At 36.9% G+C, this 22,352-nt stretch overlaps 3 protein-coding genes and 1 long non-coding RNA gene across 7 annotated transcripts; 1 reads left to right on the top strand and 3 right to left on the bottom strand.

The window, feature by feature from the left end:
• Positions 1 to 376: 376 nt before the first annotated feature.
• On the bottom strand, positions 377 to 858 carry LOC118434151. Its single transcript, XR_004833802.1, has 2 exons — positions 730 to 858; positions 377 to 656 (listed from the first exon to the last, which is right to left on the bottom strand). It is a non-coding gene; the product is annotated as an uncharacterized LOC118434151 (long non-coding RNA).
• Positions 859 to 2,497: 1,639 nt separating this feature from the next.
• LOC110863353 (mucin-5AC) lies at positions 2,498 to 14,200 on the bottom strand. Of its 2 annotated transcripts, XM_022112635.2 has the most exons (12): positions 13,938 to 14,199; positions 12,630 to 13,191; positions 12,029 to 12,319; positions 11,660 to 11,851; positions 11,432 to 11,575; positions 11,188 to 11,322; positions 10,613 to 11,070; positions 4,650 to 4,783; positions 4,426 to 4,503; positions 4,155 to 4,328; positions 4,048 to 4,073; positions 2,498 to 3,971 (listed from the first exon to the last, which is right to left on the bottom strand). In XM_022112635.2, the coding sequence occupies exons 1-12, from the start codon at positions 14,082 to 14,084 to the stop codon at positions 3,787 to 3,789; spliced, it is 2,526 nt and encodes an 841-aa protein (XP_021968327.2). In that variant the 5' UTR covers positions 14,085 to 14,199; the 3' UTR covers positions 2,498 to 3,786. The 2 variants fall into 2 exon arrangements, with proteins under 2 accessions (XP_021968327.2, XP_035705165.1); XM_035849272.1 differs by having other exon boundaries at positions 11,432 to 11,851; positions 13,938 to 14,200.
• Positions 14,201 to 15,234: 1,034 nt separating this feature from the next.
• Positions 15,235 to 18,158, top strand: LOC110863448 (A-kinase anchor protein 17A). The gene is made up of 10 exons (XM_022112758.2): positions 15,235 to 15,445; positions 15,537 to 15,795; positions 15,898 to 15,948; positions 16,030 to 16,210; positions 16,280 to 16,496; positions 16,593 to 16,691; positions 16,810 to 16,925; positions 17,003 to 17,174; positions 17,249 to 17,510; positions 17,578 to 18,158. Exons 2-10 carry the CDS (start codon positions 15,543 to 15,545, stop codon positions 18,042 to 18,044), a joined length of 1,818 nt encoding a protein of 605 aa, XP_021968450.1. The 5' UTR covers positions 15,235 to 15,445; positions 15,537 to 15,542; the 3' UTR covers positions 18,045 to 18,158.
• LOC110860811 lies at positions 18,102 to 22,063 on the bottom strand. 3 transcript variants are annotated; one of them, XM_022109949.2, is made up of 11 exons: positions 21,899 to 22,063; positions 21,712 to 21,818; positions 21,440 to 21,616; positions 21,154 to 21,368; positions 20,864 to 21,081; positions 20,511 to 20,779; positions 20,410 to 20,445; positions 19,186 to 20,143; positions 18,940 to 19,091; positions 18,814 to 18,869; positions 18,102 to 18,475 (listed from the first exon to the last, which is right to left on the bottom strand). In XM_022109949.2, exons 1-8 carry the CDS (start codon positions 21,941 to 21,943, stop codon positions 20,125 to 20,127), a joined length of 1,086 nt encoding a protein of 361 aa, XP_021965641.1. In that variant the 5' UTR covers positions 21,944 to 22,063; the 3' UTR covers positions 18,102 to 18,475; positions 18,814 to 18,869; positions 18,940 to 19,091; positions 19,186 to 20,124. The 3 variants fall into 3 exon arrangements, with proteins under 3 accessions (XP_021965641.1, XP_021965626.1, XP_021965618.1); XM_022109934.2 differs by having other exon boundaries at positions 20,216 to 20,445; XM_022109926.2 differs by having other exon boundaries at positions 19,186 to 20,445.
• Between the last annotated feature and the right edge of the window lie 289 nt (positions 22,064 to 22,352).

A 22,352-nucleotide genomic window follows, 5' to 3' on the forward strand; every position in this document is an offset into this window, starting at 1 on the left:
ACTTTAATAGAGTCCAAATATTCAAATTCTTCAAAGGGATATCCATACATGAGATAAACTTTGTCATTTGTGGTGTCCGCTGCTACTAAATACCTTCCTTGACATGCCATTGCTATTTTGGTAAAGAAGGAGTCCTTTTCCTTGGACAAATACGTTTTACAAATTAGTTTTGGCCTCTTGGGATTTTGAGTGTCGAGCACATTCACGCAGCCGTATGCAGTGCCACAAAAAAGGAATGGGAGGACTGGATGGCTCTGTAAGCTTGCTACCCGGAATGGAAGTTTCCAATTCTCGATCTGAATATTTTTTTGTTAGTAACAACCCATTTATCTGTGACATATACAGCTTTTAGTATTTACAATGTCTCCCGTCTCAGAGTCCAAGATGGTGACCCTTCCAGTGTCACTTAATATTGCGCAATAATCTGCACGTGGTTCGATGAAGGTTGCAGCTCTGACGTTTGAGAAAAGGAAGTCGGGTATGCAAAATGGTTCAGTGAGCGTCCCCTCCTCCACCCCCTCAATTAGACCCTCTCTTTCCGTAATGGCATGGAATGACTCAGGAGCTCCAGGAAATTGAAAATACTTCAAAATTCCTGAGGTTAGCTTGAAGCTTTTTTTCACTTTTAACATTCCATTGTCCACAATATCATAGGCCTTGGAATAAAACACAATTAATTTTAAATATTAATTCTTTGGGGCGAATTTACATATTAGATGGTAGATTTACCAAAATCCAACCATCATTATGCACTTCAGCGATACAATCACCATACGGAACAATGCGAGTTATCGACGTGCCTAAAAATCCGTACCCAATTGAGCACAGCCAGGTGAGAACTTTGTCTTCTTGGTTCAACTATATACCCATAAATAATACAAATTAGTGTTTTACAATCAGTCCTGCTTCCAATTATACATGTATGGAATAACTTGACAACTTACAATATGCAACCCAAGCTGATTGTCCAGCACATAAAAATCCCCAAAATGAGTGAAGCATGCTGAAACAATGGTCATGGCAAGTGGTTGACCCATCGCTGGATCCGGCTTTTCATACGTGATGAACCGTTGAGGAAGATATATTTGAGTTCGAACAATATCATTTTTGGTAAATGATTGAAGGTCATAAAACGTCATGTGTTGTCTCCCATATTCCACCCAATGACAGTCGTTTATTGGACTGGCACGTAGGCAAGGAAAATAAATGAAAACAATTTGTTTGACAGATCCAGGCGGGTGTATCACAATCATCGTCATAATTAATAACACAATATAAACTATGCTCATTCACCTAATAAGAAGATCTGAAAATTCGGACGGTTCGTTGGTCAACGCCATAATGAGTTCTTGTTCAGTCGTCCACTTCCAAATGGACAAGCTGAACGAAGGATAACCAGTGAGTACCACGATGATCTCTTTCTTGTTGAATCTCATTGCACGGATCTCGGTGGCTTGTATGCCTGTCAATTTGGCCACAACCTTGTGGTGCCAATGGTCCTTCTTCTTTTCAATTTTGCAAACATGTACTTTGGGATTCATTGCTTTCTCTGCAATCGCGTAAACTTCTTTAATGGGATCTCCTTCGAGGGCGGATACCTAAATTTAAAAATATTGATGCTATGCAGATTCAGCACAAAATTTGCTCGAATATTAAAATTTTACCCCATCGAAACCGTGTTTAAATGTTCGCAGGACCTCGACTCGGGTTCTGGCGTGGCTGTGATCCACTTGCACGTAGCGCATGATACTTCCAATTACATAAATGTAAAAGTCTGTAATAACAAATAACATGAAAAAAGACTGGCTTGAGCTCTATCAGTTCTGCACAAGAGGTTTTTCAAACTATGAATTGAAACATATCTTCTCGTATGGGGGCAAAATGGCTTCCAGGCTTGGACATTCCACGCATCCATCGTAGGTGGCCATCTCCAACGTCGCTAATTATTCCAATTATATTCAGAAAACAAGTCTACGTATTCTCGTTTGAGATACTGATAATCTATATAATTAATAAATATATAAGAACCCGTCAAGCCTTACCACGTAAATTCCATTGTAATTCAAAAGCTTTTGTGAAAACTGTGCACTATTATATTATGACAATATACATATTTGATGAAACTTCTGTCAAAATGCACCTTGTTTTAAAACGAACTTAAAGTATTCCTTGACACCAAGGCGATTATGGACTATTTATTTGTTCAAAGCGATAGCGCTATAGAGTGATAAAGTGTCAAATAGTCTTGATATTATGGAATCTGCAATTTTGCAGTTTACAAACAGACACAAACACATTCAGTATGAAATCGATCAAACTATGAAAATCTGGCTGTGCTTATGCACATTTGTAGAGCCCAAGTCATGCATTTTCTCCTCCTCCATAAATGCTACAAAATTGCTAGGTTTCAGCGTGGAAGCCAGACACTATACATAAGACAATACGACCTGATTAGGGTTAACAATATTTTTAACCCATATAATTTACACTTGAGATATTTTGTAGACATTTTCTTTATGATTTATTTCGGATCAGCAAATCATTTTACAAATGGAAAACTAACAATTATGTATGAGACATACTTATAACATAACAAAAGCAGCGCATATTCTAATAGTTATTTAAATAGCAGCAAACAGTGTTCAGCAAACAATTCGCAGTTTCAATTTTGATTTGTTGTGTGCTTGAAATGGTAACAATTTCTTGACTTGTCTAATTATTAATAATCTGTATTACTAATGATTATCTCAAATTTCATGAAATGCTTGGTTTTGATGACAATTTTACGCTTAATTAAAAAAAGATCTATTCCGAATTAATTTATATCTAGTGGAAATAATACCGTTTGATTGTAAAGTAAAATATGGAAGAAGTTCCCATGCTACACACAGCTCATGTAGGAATTACATTTGGAACTCTTTTTCAGGTAATTAAAAATGTATTCAAGACAAGATGCACCCAACGATATATTTATTATGTTCACAAGTATGGCACCTCCATGTAGCGTTCCTCTGGCAAATCTCTCTTGCTTCACTGATTCGGTTGTGTGATTGTGTACTTATTAACAAGCTAATTTAAGCGAATGCACATGATTCATTTGGAACTTGACTCACTCGGCCAACTCTAAATAAAATACATTTCTTGTATTATCAAATAATAAAATGTGTGGCACTCTCCTTAGGCATATTCTGTGATGGTCTAGCGCAAGCTAAGTATTTACGAAGACCATGCATGGTCAATATTACATACTACACACATCAAAATATTGAGTTTAATTTATCAAGTAAGACGTATCATAAATCAATTTAAATCCGTAAAACAAAAAGGAATATCGACATATCCAATACTGAACAGAATGAGTAAATTTACGCCAAAAAGCAATCGAGAAATGGCTCAATTATATAATGTAGTACGGGTGGGTGAGTGGTAATTGGTATTCATATTACCCACACATTTAAATAGCTATATAAATATACTACTTCTAAAGTCGAGGACTTGGTTCCAACAAATGTGGTAAATATAATATAATTAATTGCATTCTATTTTTTCAATCAACTTTTAAATTCAAGTCAACTTCATGACATCATCAGCGAGTTGTTATTTACAAAGCTAATTTTATATGCAAATAGTTAGCAAAGGGACTGAATATATGGCATGCATATGTACATTGTAGCCTATAATGTAATACATCTTACACATTTCTAGTTTCTAGATAATCGTTGAACTAATTAATTTGCATTCTAGCTAGTGTTGAATTAATTTTGGATGGTTATTCTTCGTATTTCTTTACTTTGCCGGTGCAGGCGAAGATTCCTTGGGTGCCACTGGAGTCGGACTTGGTGACCCACCTTTCACTGGAGAATCCTTGTTCAAATCCAGTTTAGTTTTGAAGGAAGCGACATATCCCGAGCTGTCTGCAACATCTCGTCGCCCTTCAATCCCCTTCCCTTTCCCACTGGCGTCAAATCTCTCTAGAGAAACAAGGTAGTTGTGTATGCCACCGTAAAATTAGTAATTAATTCTTACAATTATAATTAGTGCACTCACCCTTGTGCGACCCGGTGTATTTCGAGCTGGACAAAAATTATAGTTATGTTAAAGTGTTGTTAGGTTTTCTGCCTCCAGATAAAAATGCATTTGTTTAATTGCCTAACCTGTCCGTGAGCCGATCTACAACGTTTGCATGGGCAGCTTTTGTTGCTGTTGAAAGACTTGGTGATCCACAATTGGTCAACTTGTCAAGTAGTTCCTGGGGTTCAATCTTCTTGGACTTTGCGAGTTCCTCAATGTACTTTTTGAAGTCCTCTATCGGTACTTTCTTGGTGGTCCTGTAGAATTTCAAATATGTAATGATTCTTATTAGGCTTGAATCTAGGGCCTGACAAATATGATGAGGAAGCTGCATTCGTGCTTCATAAGACTTACTTGAACAGTTTTTTAAAGCAAATTGAAGTGTCCGTAGTCGTAATTTTCTTTCCATCCACAACTTTCGCCTGTTTCATCCTATCAAATTAGATTTAATGATTTATGAGTTAGCATTATTATTATTGAACATTTGCGTCCAGATTATTGGCAAGTCCCATTTTTGCACGATGTGGATGAACTTGGTTCATTTGGGCTTGTTTATTTCAAGATTACGAATTAATTACCATTTATCGCTATTGCTCAAGGTGATATGTTTGCCATCCGATGCAGTATCACCAAAACGGCTGAAAATTGCAAATTGATCGTTCAATGTAGCTGGCTTAGCGTCACCGGCTGCTCCTGCTGTTGAATCGCCCATCTGCAAAACAAAATAAATTGTTTATGGTGCCCAGAGGAAGGAATTATGTAAACATGTATGATAAAATTGTCCATACGATTAGACTCAGCAAAACCTTAAACAGCTAACAACGTAACAAGTACAAATATGCACACACACCCGAAAAGAAAAGAAAGTACCAATGCGGATCAATTTCAATTTCAGATTTCATACATGTCAAAAGTAACAAGTGATTCAGGCCGAAATATTTCCTTTGGATGCCATCGAGATAAAAATGTTATGAAAAATTCAGGAAATCCTAGCATCACAGTGTGATTATGAGCAATGAATTTTATCCAAGCATGTTAATTACCTTGAAATAATCAACCCAACGAAACTTGAGATCACCTAAACCCTTAAATTTATCCAGTTTGGAATTATTTTGAGATTTTTTCGACATGAAAACCAATACAGTTTACTAAAAAAAATATTTTTCTGATTGTTACGGATTAAACAAGTACCGCTTTATGAACAAGAATATGCTCGAAGATAGAAAGACCTGAAATAACAAGATGAGAGCAAAGACTGACTCGGAACTCTCACCTGCGAGTATGGATTCGATTAATTATAATTACTCTTATCACGTCGACCAAAATGGACACATTGATATATATTATAGATTCATGTGATTTTATGTACATGTGTATGCATGTACGGATGAGATCAATTGAGATAGAAGTTTAATTGGCAATTGGTTTGTCCCGAAAATCACTGCCAATTTCGAGCAAATGTTAATGCTCAAACTAGACAAGGTAATTCGCATGCTGGAGAATAAAATACTATGCCACACTGCACACACACGGATTTAATTATTATGGCTGTATAAAATGTGAAAATGGTGCCTTCATCCACTCACTCTAATAACTGCGTGCGAGAAGTCGAATCGTTACTAATTTGCATAAACCAAACTAGTGATTTTCGAAATTAAACTGTTCGAGTAACGCGACGCTGTGCAAGAAGGATGGGTCGATGGAAGCAAAACAGCGACCTGGAGTCAAATGAGTATTACAAAGCACGGAGCACGGCATGGGATAAAATAACACCACGGGCTGGTCCCACTGACTGACATTGAATTAAAACAAAAATAGTAATGAGTAACGCCAACAAGTCAGCATCACACACAGAATTAAAAACCAGCATCCAGTATACGACGATGGTGTTAAATGCAATGAAGATAAAAGTGTAAATATGTAGTTTGCACATAACCTCGACTCTCGTTATCATACACGTTTAGCTGGAATGTCGTGGTACATACATTTTCGTACATTACGACTTTTCGTTCCAATTGGGCTTTATCAGCATTCCGCTGAATCAGATAAAATTATTGGCAATTGATGTCAAAATGTGTCAACTGCTAACACAGGCCTTATAAACCCATTCATACGTTTGTCACATCCTACTTACATACATACTTTAATGCAATATTGGAGTAAAGAATCCACTCCCACCAACTCACAATACAATCCATCCGACACCCATCATTCTCTAATTAAAAGTATGTCCAGAACACATACAGTTTGCAAAATAGAATCAAGTACATCGGAAAGAATTGCGAGTTTTACACGACTCGATTAGTTATCCATCAGTGCATACATATTTATTTACTCTATATGCACTGATGACGCATTTACTGGCATTGCAATTTGCAATTAGCCATGGAACAGCGGAAGATGACTTCAGTCAGACAAACCAATTCCAGAATGTCACGTTACGTAGATTATGTAACTCAGAGTAGAAAACTATAAACTGCAAGTAACTCCATGTTGCAGTCACTTAACACTCGAGTCCTTGTTGCCGTACGAGAGAGAACATGTTGACTTTAACTACACAGCTAAAATACATACAAATAGACATGCAGCGCAAGGAGTATAAACATTAATTTCTGTAAATAAATTCAGCATCATGGCCACTTCTCTGGGTACAAATCAAACATTAAATCCTAAGCTCGCCTCTCGTTTCATGTACCAAAAGATGCATCGTTGTAAAACAAATTTACAATGCAACAGCTCCAAATATTGTATTGCATACACATACATAATAGTATGTTGAGATTATTATGAAACACAAAACACGGACGGAGAACCAAAATAATCGTGGACTTGGAGTAAGATTAATTCCTTGAACGTTTTTACTTTCCTGGAAGTCTAACCTCCACTTGCGGCACCTACTTAATGGCAATTAATTGGCAATTAAACGCAATAATCGGTATACTTTTAATAGTCTATTTTACTACTCCAATAATGAGAATAGTAATATTTGTCAAGTTCATTCATTCATCATTTTATGTATTGTACAAATCTCGCCAGTTGCACTCTGTCCAGAGAGATTGTACGACTGACTGAGTACAGGGAAAGTACGTAATTTGTTAATTTTTCATTCACAAATCTGGCCAGATTCATAAAAGTTTACGATGCAATTATTTTACTAAACTTTCTCCATTCTCTGGGAATCGGCAACAAGCTCATCCGCTTTCAGACTATTTAAGCCACGTTGTTATACGTACGTATGTACATTTAAAACTGCTAAAACTCGAAAGAGGTTGAACGCAACTGGAAAGCCCATTCACCTACGAAAGAAAAGGTCGAGTTGTGCGGTGAGGACGGACAATAAAAGCATAAAATACTAATGAAAACAATGTTTGCTATTTCTATTCCGGACACAGTCGAGTGCTTTACTTTCTCTGCTATGTCGATGTGCCAAACCTGGTCGATTTTCTGTCGACGTTTGAGAGAAAGTAAACTCACTTGTTCCCTTTATTCTGTGCTATTCTGCACGCAACTCTGGTCGCTTATTATGTATGTAGCTTATTAAATCTTATTCGCAAGAACCTCTTTTCATGTTACCCACTCTGGAAAATACTAACGAAAGCGAAGGGCCTCTTATGTAAACCCTACTTTCTTTTTGTTAAGATTAATATAATTTCAATTAATTATAACACTTTGGAGACTTTGCATACTAATAATAAGGATATCAGCCAATCTAAGGATCACATTTAACGCCTTATACATGTGTAGTAATAGTGCGTTCTGATTTGTTTGGTATTCTCCTCATGAACAGAGAACAGATTCTACACATACTTACATATATGACAACATTCGTCGTGCAATCAACAGTCGTGGGAACTGTGAAGCCTCAAAGTCGATGACCCAATATCGGACCCACGGGAAGAGTTATTTTATTTTACACTTTTGGGTTTAGTTTATACGAAATTTTAAACTAACATCCATGAAGTCACTGATCTGCTCATAATTAATGGCAATCTGGTCGAACGAGTTCCAAAATTGACGAATTAACAGAACAATGACGTCAATTATTTTATGGTGACATCATTTTCAAGCTTGCTATTGCTTCATGACTAATAAAGCTGCATCCAGCCAAGCTCTATGATTTCACGGTGATTATCCCACCCAATGGGATTTTAGGATATTGTGAGATGGGATAATCTCCACTAAATCACAGAGTATGGGGTAGCTTAATAGGCAGACATGGAAATAAATCTTTACACTTTATCTTTAATCTGCAATATGCTCCACGTATAAAAAATTGCCGTGCAATATAACGTTAATTTTGTGACTATGATGTCATACTGAGAACATAAAATTTAGATCTTAGATACATCTTTTAGAGAATCAAAGTGGTGGAGGTTGAAATGACTCATCTCTTCCTCAAAGGAAATCTTATGGCACGGTTTATCTCTATTCAGACTTTCTCTACATTGGGGTTAGTCACCACCATTAACGCCGTTCTCTATTCCAGCCACCACTTCAAATCCTCTCTCGCAACGGACAACGGCAATTCTACTCGGCAAATGGAGAGGCTGAGATGAAAAATAAAAGTGAAAGTCGTGCTTGCCAACCGGGCAGGAAGGGAAAGCTTTCTCTCCGCGTGAAAGGAGGGGGATGAGTCATCCACCTGTGCACACGTGATCTAATTCTAGATCCTACCGTAGCTCGTCTGTCCCACTCCACAAGACCACCTTTTGATGGTTAGAGAAAGTCTAGGAGAAAGCTCTTCAATGTCAACTACTAATGTAACTGTTAAATGTGTTGAAGCCACACAATTAGTTCAACCCTTCCTAAATAAAATCTGATAAATACGCGTCCTATTATTACTAAGTAATGAACATTAATCACGAGATGAATATATATTTTGACCGTGAGAAGATTTGCTTTATCATAATCAGATAGCTTAATTATTTAACTACAGTTTGTCCTAACTTCTAATATCTGATTTAAAGATATCCTCAATTCAAACCGTGTTAGTCTTTGCGCTCGTATTCAGGGTGCATTTAAATCAATTCATTCAGTTATTCCATTTTATATCCAATTAATATGTAACATGTTGACTTTATGTACCAGGAGTAAGATAAAACGGTAGTAAATATGCATTTATGCATGTGGATACACATACGTACGTAGGCAGTTGATATGAATGAATTTGAATGGTCAATTTTGACATAGTGCATATGTCAGGTACAACAAATACAGGAATAAATGTTATTAAATAGTCAACTAAATACGTGCACTACTAATCACTGTTCAGATTTATCCGTAGTAAACTAGCAAAAAACAAACAAGCATTTTATTACCAGAATTTTGTTAAAGATCGATAACGCCACACTACAGTACATACATATGTACATAGGTATGTATGTACATATACTCCTGCTCAAGGCTTGATATGTATAACCAAAGTGCGTTCTATTCTTTCCTCTTTTTTGCACTGTATGTAGAAAAGTACGATTTCTCGACTACATTGCAAGTTGCAATTTGCAACAACATCATTTCGGCTGCGTTTCTTCTCGGAAACGGAATTAATTGGCAGAAAATGCAGATTAAGAAACAAGGACTACGCAAAACATATTTAGTATGCATGCTTGATTTCTTTGGTTTTGAATGGATGGATGCGTGTGTGATACGTAATTAAATTGTAGTACGAGTAATTTCAAAGTTTCACATGTGTGTTCAAGTATGTGTATATGCATGTATCCACCAAAACTGATGCTATACATGCCACATTACTCCACGTAGACTAATTGGTTCCAACCATTCCTAGAGAATGGCAAATGAGGAGAAGTATTGGATTCCAATCCTACATATTTCCGATTACAGACATGTAGCTTTCACCAAACCTGACAACTTTTGTTGGACGAGTCTTTCGTAGGCCTCCAGTAATTTCCGTTGCAATACAATTACAGGTATGATTCCTTTATTATAAAGTATGAATAAGTCTTAATTTCATACCTTTATTGCATTAATCATATCTATGTCCCAAAAGATTCATGCATCATAACCTCACTTGGTCGCCACAAATACCGAATGCATAAGTCAAATTGGAAGTATTGATAGAAATCTGACACACAAGCTTCTGCCGTATGAGATGGTATAGCCAGAAACAAAATAAATCAGAGCCCTGACAATGAAATACACATACGAGTATATGTATGTAGAAGGCAGGACAAAACGCAGATGCTGAAAGACAAGAAATGTTTAGAAATGGCAGCTGAACCACTAAAACTCGAAGTCTCGTACATTTACATGACGCTGCTTTCCCTTATGAAAGACTTCCAAAAGAAGTAAAAATAGAAAATCATGCCCCACATGAGCGCATGGAAGTTTTCGACTTTAGCATTCTAATGATGATAATACTGAAGTATATGAATGAATAATAGGGCAAGGCTCCATTAAAGTCATAAGTTAGCCCATATTGGTCTATTGATAAACTAACTTATGTTTTCCTCTGATTCTAAGTTTCTGGCTGGAAATTAGTAAACACAATTATGAATTTAAATATAGTAGATTTGGACCTAACCTTAGCTCCAGAAGTTCGTGGTCTCGGCCTTGAACTTGAACCGCCCTTGGGAGTCGGAGCAGCAGTATCCTTCACAGCAGACCCAGATGAATTTAAATTTGAAGCAGGAGGGGACTGGATCCCTTTTTGAGCAGAGCTTGCAGTATGTTGATACAACGTGGAGGAGGGCCGACTTCTTGGTGTGGCGCAAGTAGGTAGAGCACTTTTGGGCCTAGTGTTCAAGTCTCGACTTCCACTTGTGCTTCTCGGAGTTCTTGGAGACTTGTTGTTTTCTGCAAGTGGTGTTGATGTTGTTGGTGTGGTAGCATCTGACGCAGCACAAGGAGTGCTCACTCGGCCAATTCGGGACAAATTCGGTTCTCTTGGTAATTTCCCCGATCCCGTTACTTCCTTCTTCGGAGTTTCCTTGTTTTTCTTCTCTGTTCGGCTGCTGGGGGACGCTCCGACGCTACTGGTTCCTAAAAAATGAACCAACCAAGTATTTCATGGAGCAATATCTACCATTCATCCATGCCAATTGATTTCAGATCCAGCTACAATTTGTGCACACTAATTACTATCAGGGTTCTTTTTACCAGTACTGGGGCGAGTTCGTCCCGTTCCACTTGGAGGTCGAGTTTTCGTTGTTGTGGTTGGTGCCTTAGGACTATCTTTCACGTCTTCGCCATTTTTGACCTTTGCGACAGGGCTGCTTTTGATCAGTTTTGGATCTAATAAGGTAAAATATGAACACACAGAAATATCAAAACTATATTCATTGTTGCAAGCTTTTCAACACGAGAAATGGTGGAGAAGATAAATGAAATATCAATCACTCACTTTCCTTTTCCTCTTTCATCACATCTTGCATCGTAGCCAAATTGAATGGCTTCTCGGCCGTACTTGGCCTTGCGGGTGGGACAGTATCACTTCCTGCGGTTCCTGGGCGGCTTGAATTTGATGTTGCCAACGGACCACATAGCCCTGAATTCTCAAGCAGTGTCACAACGAGTCTCACATCGTCACCAACTTCGTCCCCAAAAGAGATACGATCCGGCGCCGGCTTACCATCACCGGAAATTGCAGTCGTAGGTCTCGAGCGAGGAGATTCGCTCTCCAAGTCAGAACTGGCACTGCAATTTCCATTTGATTCTGCAGAACTGCATCCCTTGGCTGGAATCAGCGTGGAGTTGTTCGAATTTGCATCCTCTCCTGTCTCCTTTTTTGCTCCATTTTGTTGAAAATCCATGTTCTTAAAATCTACAAATATGTAGTACCGACTTGATAATTATATATAATTAAGTGAAAACGGTTATTTTATAGAAAGGTTGGGCTGTAATTATTACAACACTAATTTACACGTGATAACTTGTATATAATCAGTGTAATCATTCCAAAATGCTTACTATTTTTTACTTTTGTTATTTTTGTACTTACTGCTGGGCAGTACTACTGGCGTGGGTGTTACCACACCTGCTGAAGCTGAATTTGCCTTTGAGAGGTTTCCAATAGTCTGGGCAGTTACACTACTTCCAGAACCACCAGGTCGAGTTCCGGCTGTTCCGGTCACGGATGATGAGCAGCTTATCTGATTGTTATTAGCAGATCCACTCGTTTGCAAATTAGCACTAGCTCCAAAACCGGTTGCGGAGGTGGACGACACAGTACTTGTAGTTATGGGGATAGGCGGCTGGGCTTTCTCCGATTTTAATCCACTGCTGTGAGATTCTACATGAAAAATTCCAGTAGTGAATTACATATGTATGCATACTACTATTAATACACCATCCTATAATTCCGAATGTATTTGCATTATGAAAGAAAAACTTTAAATCACTAATCGCTGCTGGAAATAAAATTTAACCAACTTGTTGAATAGAATAAAAGTGCAAAAGAAAAAAATAATAATTCATTTGGATGGGGCAGTTGTTATCATGTATGTGGAAATGAAGGATGTTAGTTGTAGCCTAGATCATGACAGACCAGATAAAATTAATATGTACAGACTAAAATCTATGAAAATATGCATGACAATTACGTGTTGCCTTGTTCGCTGGTGATGCTGATGGACTTGAGTTGATATCTTGTGAATTATTTCCTCTTCCTCCTCGAATTCCCGACCCTGCTGAGGGTGGGAATGCAGCACTTCCAGTTCCAGGCAAGTTAGTGGGTGCAGTTCCTGCCGCTGCAGTGGGAGGGGTTACCGCCACTTTCTTGGCGTCCGAAGCCACATTGTGTGAGATACCGTCCAGCCCCGTGGGTTTTTCAGTCGAAGTTGTCGAACAGAATTGAAATACTGATGAATTGCCAGGAGAAGACGAGCTCTTACTTGGTGGCCCCTCTGCTTTTGACACGTTTGGAGATGGTGCAGCTTGTGCGCCTTGGATAGGTTTTGGTGTATCAGAAGAGCCCTCAGAACGGGCAGCAGAGATTTTGGTGGTCGTCACAATTGTTGGAGTTGATTCCGCAGTACGAGCAGTAGTGGTAGTTTTTGATGTCGGAGCTGCATTTGTCGCACTACTTGAGGTTGAGGAGACTGAGGGAAGATGTTTCACCGGGACAAGCGGCGAAGGAGGGGTCGTAATGACCACGGGAGATTTCTGAAGACCAAATAAGAAGCCCAAGTTGCATGATTAGAAATCTCAAATTTTAACTAAGTAAATGAACTATTTTCTAGAAATAGTCATTACGAGTGATGAAACAGTATGATAACTTCAGCAAGAGCTGTAATAATTTACCAAAATAGTATCTTTTTCGAGCTTGATAATTTCTAGTTTCCTTTAAAATTGTACATTCCCCTTAATACTCCATCAACAAGTCTGACAAGTTGAGGGAGCTTTCGCCTAGATTTCGATCAAACATTGTTACGTGCTACACAGGATAAATTCTTCCGATGCCAGCCGACACCGAATAATACCGGTTTGACTTTGTCAGTTTTTAAAGAACTTGTGGAGACAAGGGACAAGAACAAATAAACTTCTTCACGCATTAAGAAAATACGATTATCAGTGCAGTTCAGTGCAGTTCAGTTGCGTTATATTTATCTCGTGGGCTGTATGTGGAGAGGTGCAACTCGAGATGAGATGCGGATTATTTCCTAAAAATAGATTTGTAGTATGGAACTGGAGAAAGGGTGAGATCTCATCTCTACTTCTTAACAAGTAAAAGTAGTCAAACAACGGTGTGTTCTTCTGTTTATAACCAAAAAGGGGTAAATTAGATAAATGTGGTCGTGGCCTATAACACTCTCTTTTCTTGTACTTATTTATTTAGATGATCACAACTTGTATTCCGTATGAAATTAAAGCACATGCAAAATTACAACCCAGTTTTTACTGAATCTTACCGTAGCAATTAATTCCCTGTTTGGAAAGTTCTGAGATAAATTATTGTTGATCATGTTGGCTCCATTATTAGCATGGGCTGTGTTTTGTTGGATTATTGCTTGGACCCCCATCATTGGCTTTCCGGTGTTTCCGGTGGAATGATTCATGACCACGCTTTTCAATCAGTTAAATAAATGCCAAAAAATGGAAACGAATTAGACGAGAAAAAGATTTTTAATCTGTTGAAACTGTTAGGAGCGGTGTTAATTTGACACGAGATTGATAGTTTCACTGTCCCTGCAATGCTAGCATCGCTGGATAACTGATGACGTCGATGTTGCCTTTCTCTGAAATCAGCACTCTACACAAAACCTCTTCGTAGTTGGCTTGTTCACAAAATGCGAGTCAGACCATACGTATTTCTACCTGCACGTTTGGTCACATGCCTTTCTCTCCATTTCTTTGTCATGAATTCTAGTAGTGCTATTTTGTTTAATGGAGTTGAGCCCAATCAATCAATCGATATGTGATCGATAGTTTATTTTATTAAGGAGTTTGCCATTTTGCAGAGAAGCCTATCCTTCAATTCATTACTGTTCCGAAAATAGCACGGCCTGGAATAAAATTGTGTAGTATCACTCCTGCAAATTCAAAATGTTCTCATAGTTCCACAACAAATGAATGACTGCTCAAACAAGCTGTTATTAGGAAGTATAGATATATAAATATAGCCTAGTTTTGGAAATAAGCAATATGAGCAATATTTTTATAAATCAAATTCTAATAGTTGGGGTGTGGGAAGTAGCAAGTAATTTACTTAACAGAGAAAGATTTTCAAGTCTATGTAAATCATGTAAATAGGTACCTACCGTTTGTCTTGCATTTTGTTCGATATACCCAGATTCAAATGCTTCATGATTAAACGGAATACTAAAATTGCAGTTGGTTCTACGTATTCATCCATATAATTTAAGTAATTATGTAGGTTTATTATATGTATAGTTATACACGCTCGTTGACAATTGAAGAGCTAAAATAAATCTCACAAATCTCAATTTGCCTCCACGTCTGCAACCAAGGAATGTCATGTTTTCTGAGGTGTTTCACCTTATAAACGTCGTACATCTTATTAATTCTAAAGTGGATTAATTGTAAATTGATTAAATAAAAATGTCACGTTCGAAATAAATTGTCATTCATCAATACAGTAATTTGTCATGTAAATATAATTTACCAGTCTTCTATGTATCTCGAAATGTCTCAACTTGAGTGGTCCCGATTCAGAGTATGAGGTAGGTAGAAACCCCGGCAAGTTGTTATGTTCTCTTCAATAAACAATCACACTTTGCTGATCCTTTAGTGTCCTTAGTTCTTTTACGATTAGTCTTAGAATAAAGTTCTTTTAATTAGTGACAAAACTTGGGGATTGGACATTCATAGATGCTCCATTTAACTGTGGCAAACGTTTAAGGATGAACTTCGAATGATATTTTAAGATTATTTTGTTATAATCTGGAACAATTTTAAGGTAAGTTGTATTATGTACTACATAATTATGCAAACTAATAAAATAGAAATCAACTGGTTTAAACGGTCATATTTTTTGGTGATGGTTGCAGTTCAACATGAGTCAAATTCATCCCTGTCAGGATAACTCCGAGTTGAGTCCTTTGTACCCATCACGGGGTTTACATCTCAAACCCATCGCTCGTCTAAACGTTTCTGTCCACTATCCAGAGTTAAAACAGTCTCTGACCACTGGGGGAAAATCCATTTCAAGTTGGGACATCATGGAACGGATTAAGAGCCTCGTTTCCCCAGAAAATTTCATCTTTCTACGTGTGGTCAAGAACACACTGGAATTCATACGATTTGAAGGCAAGGAGAAATATTTGTATCGTCCCCTCATAATGGGCACCATTACTTTTATCATTACACAAGTTTAACTTATGAGCAATGGTTGCCTTTAAAATGTTTTAGGAGATCTGGAAAGTAGAGAAATTTTGAAAAAAATTATTACTAGGCTGGATGGTAAGATTAACGTCATTATGCAAAAAGGATTAACGCGTTCAATAGTTCAAAATACAAGTCATATTTATATTCAATCGATAGGCAAAACTATGAAGGTTACAGGATTCAAGGAGGCGTTAAAAATCCGTTGTGCAGAATCTAAGTTAATATTTCCGTCAAAGTATGATTGGGATTCGTACTTTAGGGATGCCAAAAATATGAACGAAATGAAGGCTGGAGAAAGACCGGATACAATTCATTTCCAGAATCTACCTTCCAAATGGTTATATGTCTAAATATATGTTATTTTCCGAAGTGTTACTTGAAATCACCAACCTCACTTATTTATCAGGTTTTGCGAAGGGGGGCGTCCCACATCCCAAGATAATGATAAACCGATGCCATCGGAAAAGTTCTTTAGGAGGCTGTGGTCCGTTTTTGGGGAAGTTAGGTGCGTGGATATTCCCGTCTGTGATAAGTATAGGTCACAAATAAGTACGGCAGTGAGGGGAATAAATACGTTTACGTTCAGCAACGACAATGTCTTTGAAGCATATGTCCAGTACAAGGTCAGTTTTCTCAAACTATCGTGTGTTTTAACAATGCCTGTTTGTTACTTTTCCCGACCATCATCACCAGTTAATTATTTCCCCGTTTTTTCATAGGATTACATGAGCTTTGTGAAGGCGATGGATGCTCTAAGGGGATGTTCGTTATTTTATCAGGAGAGTCCAATTGGAAAATACTATGTTGCTAATATCAAGGTGAGGAGCTATACATACATATTACATAAATTAAAAATATGCGAGTCTGTATGATTCATTATCCAGGCATCCAAAATTCTAATTTTTAAATTCACATTATTTTATTGAACTTGTTCAGGTTGACTTTGATAAATCTAAGCATCTGAGTGATGAGTCCATACGAAAGCGTAAGGCAGAGAGAAATCGCTTATCAGAGAAGGACAATGTAAAAAAGACAGCAGAAAAATTGTCAAAGTTAGTTTAAATAATTTGAAACGTAAAAACAGTAAACTAAATAGTTTATGGTTTATCCTTCTTTGTGCTTTCTGTAGATTTGAAGCTGAAGTTAAGGAACAGAAGCAAAATGAACGAGAAAAGAAAGAGACTGAGAAAAATCTTGCAAAAATTGAATATAAAATAGCAATGGAAGAGCGAAAGTATTTAATAGCTAGACGGAAACTGGAAGCAATACGATTGATGGACTATTTATTTGAAACCATTAAAGTATTCATAAAATAACATAATTAAACTAAATATTATCTATTTATGCACATTAAGTATAAAATCTTTCCTTCTAGACGAATATAGTAACCACTGCTGAGAAGAAACGCGTCCTTAAGGAAAAGACGAAGCAAGAAATGAAAAGGCTGGAAAAACTTGTCATACAAAAGAATACAAAGGAGGAGCAAGAAATACTGCAGGCAAATAAACAATCAAAGCCGCCTAAAGTCCGTAAAATGCAGAGTGTCGTCAAAGTTCACGAAGAAGATGACAAAGATGATCATAATACTACACCACCACCTCAGTCTGGAGAACCTGCAAAAGAGAATCAGATTGATGGTATGCCATTAAAAATACAAAATTTAAATTTAGCAGGGAAATTCCTTACTATATCTGTTTTTCGTAGATTCAGAGAAGAAAGTTACTAATTCTGGTCCGCATTTCGACAACCGGTATCTTGGGGATTGGGAGTTGAAAGCAAAGAGTCATGGAGGTTCAGTTGTTAAAGTGCCATCTAATTATGTCCCTGTATCCGCTTATCGTGGACAAGGTCGTGGCAGAGGAATGCACTTCCGAGGGAGGGGTCGTGGTATTTCGGAACCTTATTCAGGGTCACACGCTCATCATAGAGATGGCCGTTTCGAATATAGCAATAATTATCCATATCCTAGTGAACTTCCACCGACTCCCTACAATAGAGATCATCGGGGGTATGATTACAATAGAGGGCCACCATTTCAAAGAAGGAGTGAACCTGAGCAATTTCAAAATGGACCGGAACCAACTGTTCGGCATGATTTTTCGTACCTTGACGAGTTAGACAGAGCCTATGAAAAATATTTTTCTAGCATAACTAAACGACATAATGAATAATAGCCACAATGTATAAATAAATTCTAAGTATGTGTTTACACTTGAGCAGTTATTTAAGGCACGAGATGAACATATTTATTTTATGATTAAAGAATACAAGTTGATTAAATTGAATAACTGATTTTGAGCTCTATATTTCAAACTTCATTGCGCTAATTTTTGTAAATTTCTAATTTTGCTCTCTTCTCCGTCGCCATCGTCTGGTGAATCTGCCTCTTCCGTAGTAGCAACGACCGATTGAACTGGTGCAGCCGTCGTAGCTATGACCGTTCCTGCAGCTGGAATGACCGCCGTACTATTGTTGGCAGTATTCGCTAGCAATGGGTTTCTCGTTGTAGCTTCCGTGATACCAAAATATTTGAGAGCCTGTTTATTTCCTGCTGCCCATAACATGTTTAAGGGTTTTGTCAACGAGTCGAAAATTGTTCCAACTGGGTGTCAGGGAGAAACAATTCTACTTGTTAGTTTAAATATATGTACATGATACAGAACTTTACAGAAGACGCAATGAAATAATTATACATAACTTTGACAAGCAAACGAAGCTGGGAAAGGCGCATAGGGCCTATGCGCCTTTCCCAGCTTCGTTTCCAACCGTGTCCTGTTCGTACCAGGTCTGACTTATATTTAATAAGGTGACCTTATTAAATATGTAATTTACGCCATAATAAATGTGTGTAGCTCATAAACCTTTCTCTCTGCCATTCGTTAATTACATATGTAATTACCCATTTTCCCGTTAGTCATTAAAAAAGATAGTATTGTTTACCTCCTGTCTGAACATCTGAATCCTCAATAAAAGGTAACGTTCCCTTAAATATATCCCTGAAATATATACATATACATACTATAAATATTATATATATGCATACAGTTAAATATAAATTAACCTAACCCAACATTTGAAGAGACAACTCCGTTCACGATAGTTCCCACTTGTTCTCCGACCTCCACTAATTCTCCTACACCCTCCACGCCATCACCAACGTCTTGACGCCCAATGGATGCCTGGGCATCTGGGGCAACTGGAAGGGCACCGCAAATATGCTGTCAAATATGTAAAAATAAATACCAAACAAAAAGTAGTACTTTTTCTCACGATTGTTTTAAATTATTAAATTTCAGTTTAATTGTTCATTACCACAAATCCCAAAATTGAGATGATTAGCCATCGCAAATAACTGACACCCATGATCACTGGAGACCTCAAAATAATTGCTTATTGTTGAAGGGTTCAGAATGAATGCCGACTAAGATATCTCAAGCATGCAAACGAATTATTTATAGTCACGTCATGACTAAGTTGTATATGAAATTATTGGCCTAATCCAGCGTTCAGTATTGTAATAAAAATAATTTACTAGTGCATTAATAAGCCTAAATATGTATGACATGGACTAATATCCTAACTATTGCAGTGCACCACCATTCGTATTTTTGTTTTATTAATTTTATTATAATTTCTTAATACATCTGTGCGTTAAATGAATATGTGTCTCTGACCCTATTCTATGCAATAACGTAAGCACTATTTTGATAATATGTATTAACGGCTAAAATCCAATTCCATCGTTTTGCGTATTATGAAAGAAAATACCTTTCAACACCATGCATAAACGTGCTTAATTAGAATAATGTAAATTGACAATTGTGAGAATAAATATTTATTTCGAGTATATTTAACTAATAATTAGAATTGCAGTGATTTTAACGAATATTTAAATGCACTCCCGAACCAACAGCGAATAATTGGTATACATACATATACTCATATAGAAACCCATACTAAATAACAGTAGTTTGTTTCATAGTTCTATGAAAGTAATCCAGGTTTATAAATTCTCATTGTGCTGCCTGACATTGACAGACAGATAGGAATTTATCAGAGTGATAATCAATCGTCTATCGGATAGGTGGAAAGGCTCTAGGAAAACTGCCTATCAATTAGCTCATAGACATCGTATTTAATTGTAACAAATATCCCCATCGGGGAATGTTCCAAAATTCAGGACTTGATAAGAGTAGTCAGTCGATACCGTTGGAATTATGACTCCTGGATTTTAAATTTAGGGGCCAATAGTCACTTGGTGTTGATGCTTCTGTAATGTTTTAATAAATATGTAGAATAAATACTTATTGATTTTTAATTTGCTAAATCTAATTATTATAACCAGCTTATTATTGACATTAACGCGGTACTTGATGAACATAGTTAACGGTTATTTCTAAAATAAAAACAAAACAAGCAACTATGTCCACGATAATTGTGATTATGAAAGCGGATCCCATGTCGCGTATGTTGAGATGCTGAAGTGGTAATTTTTTCCTGCACTCTAATTGTTCTCGACCTGCATATCTAAAATACCTCTTCATTAGGCCAGTTTCGTGAATCTTGAGAATCCTAAAGGAAAAAGAAGTCAAAATTTTTGGTTATAAATTCCTACAGTCATCAAAGAATTTACTTGCCCTTGATTAAGATGATCACGTAAATGGGAATTTTTTTTAGTGTAGAAGGAACTGGCCACGAACACGTTTGCATTCTGCAAACAAACTGACTCTAATGATTCACAAATTTTTCCGTCCACGTAAGTCGAATTGAAATGTTTCTGTAATTCCCAAAGTAAATGTTTTCCATTTACTGATGTTGGAGGAACGCCAATGTATGCACTTCGACCCTCGAATATGGATGAGACGGATTCTTCTGTTGTTTCCCCAAGAAGGAAAGGTATGGGTTTCTGACCAACCATAAGAGAAAGTTTGACAAGTGAGTGAGTTAGATTTTAATGTAAAATTTGGTTAAAAATTGCCTACGTATGTACCTCCACGTCATGAATCATATCGTATATTCCAGGTTTTCCGTGAAAATCAAACTTGTAGTCGATAAGATCGTCAAGGGATTTTATCAGACTAATCTTCGTGGTCATAGCCAGTAGCAAATTCGCAGTATAAGCAGAAAACATAAGAGCAGAAATTAGTTCTCCAGAGAAAACTAGAAACTTGTAAGCAGGAGACAGTTCAAATTTTTTCATGAAATAACCTATGTATAAAATGTTTCATGAGTATTGATTATTTTCGACATTTATGGATGAATGACCGGGATTTAGTTTACCTTGTTGACCAACAAGCGATGAAACTATCACAATTGTATCGAAATAATCAATAGATTTTCGACTAAGGTTCTTGTATTTGAGTGAAATTACTGAAAATAATGAAATTAGGAACATAACCGAGAAAAAGACGACTAGCAAATCGATTCCAAAAGTTGTAAAAAAAACATTTGGGTGTAGATTTTCGGACGACAAGGGAACAAAGTAAGCGTGCACTCTGAAAGTTTCAATTGGCCGAATTTTAGTCCAATGAATCAGCAACAAATGATATCTTGAACAATTTCATACGTTTCTGAGATCATGGGAATCAGTGGTGAAGAAATATTCAGCCTCGACAGTGTCACAAAAAAATAGCCAACTCCTATGTCAGCTCGGTCGTTTGATAATTCACGAGCTATGCCAGATTCAAAATATCCTGCTTGCATGACATTTGTTTCGTTTTCTGCCCATCGCCGTAGTATGATTCTAGTTAACACAATGCATAATTAGTGATCTTATTCTCAATAAATAATTATTTAACTTGGGTTCTTATTGGTTATAAAAATATTGAATCAACCAACCTGAAGTTTAGTATGTATTGCAAATCCCTTAAGGTTTTTTCTGCTGCTTGATTTCCCATCATGGTCATTGTCTCGGAGTCGACATGGCCTGTGATTCCTTCAGATTCCTTTATAAATCAAAACTTGTGATATGAAACCGTGTAAAAATTAGCAGAATTAATGCTGATTCATTTATTTAACAACTCACATATGCCACCACTCGTAAAACAGCACCACGCAAATTCTGTATCATGATTATTGTGATTATTTTAACTGAAAATTAATTGAGTGGCTAGTTCTCCGACTCTTAGATTGACTTTATTCTAATGATCCTAATAATTTATTGCACTTTCCCATGCGTCAACCCTTCGGACTCGAAATACAACATAGCATATTGATAATATTACAATAGCATCAACAAAAGTCATGAGTGGTCTACTTAAATATGTTAAAAGCTTTTTGCTTAATTCGATTTGTGTATGTATGCTTACACGTGTTTAGGATATTACTAATTCATTGTGAAGTTCATAATGTGAACTCCTTAGTTATTTATCTATGCTTGAAGGTCATTAAGCCATTTTGGCTGGTTTGAGTTTTGGAAAATTCAAATAACACAAAATATATGTCCAGTTGTAAAGTTTATTAATTTAAAATCATTTAAA

Source organism: Folsomia candida, unplaced genomic scaffold, assembly GCF_002217175.1.
Source record: "Folsomia candida strain VU population unplaced genomic scaffold, ASM221717v1 Fcan01_Sc001, whole genome shotgun sequence".
Taxonomy (NCBI): domain Eukaryota; kingdom Metazoa; phylum Arthropoda; class Collembola; order Entomobryomorpha; family Isotomidae; genus Folsomia; species Folsomia candida.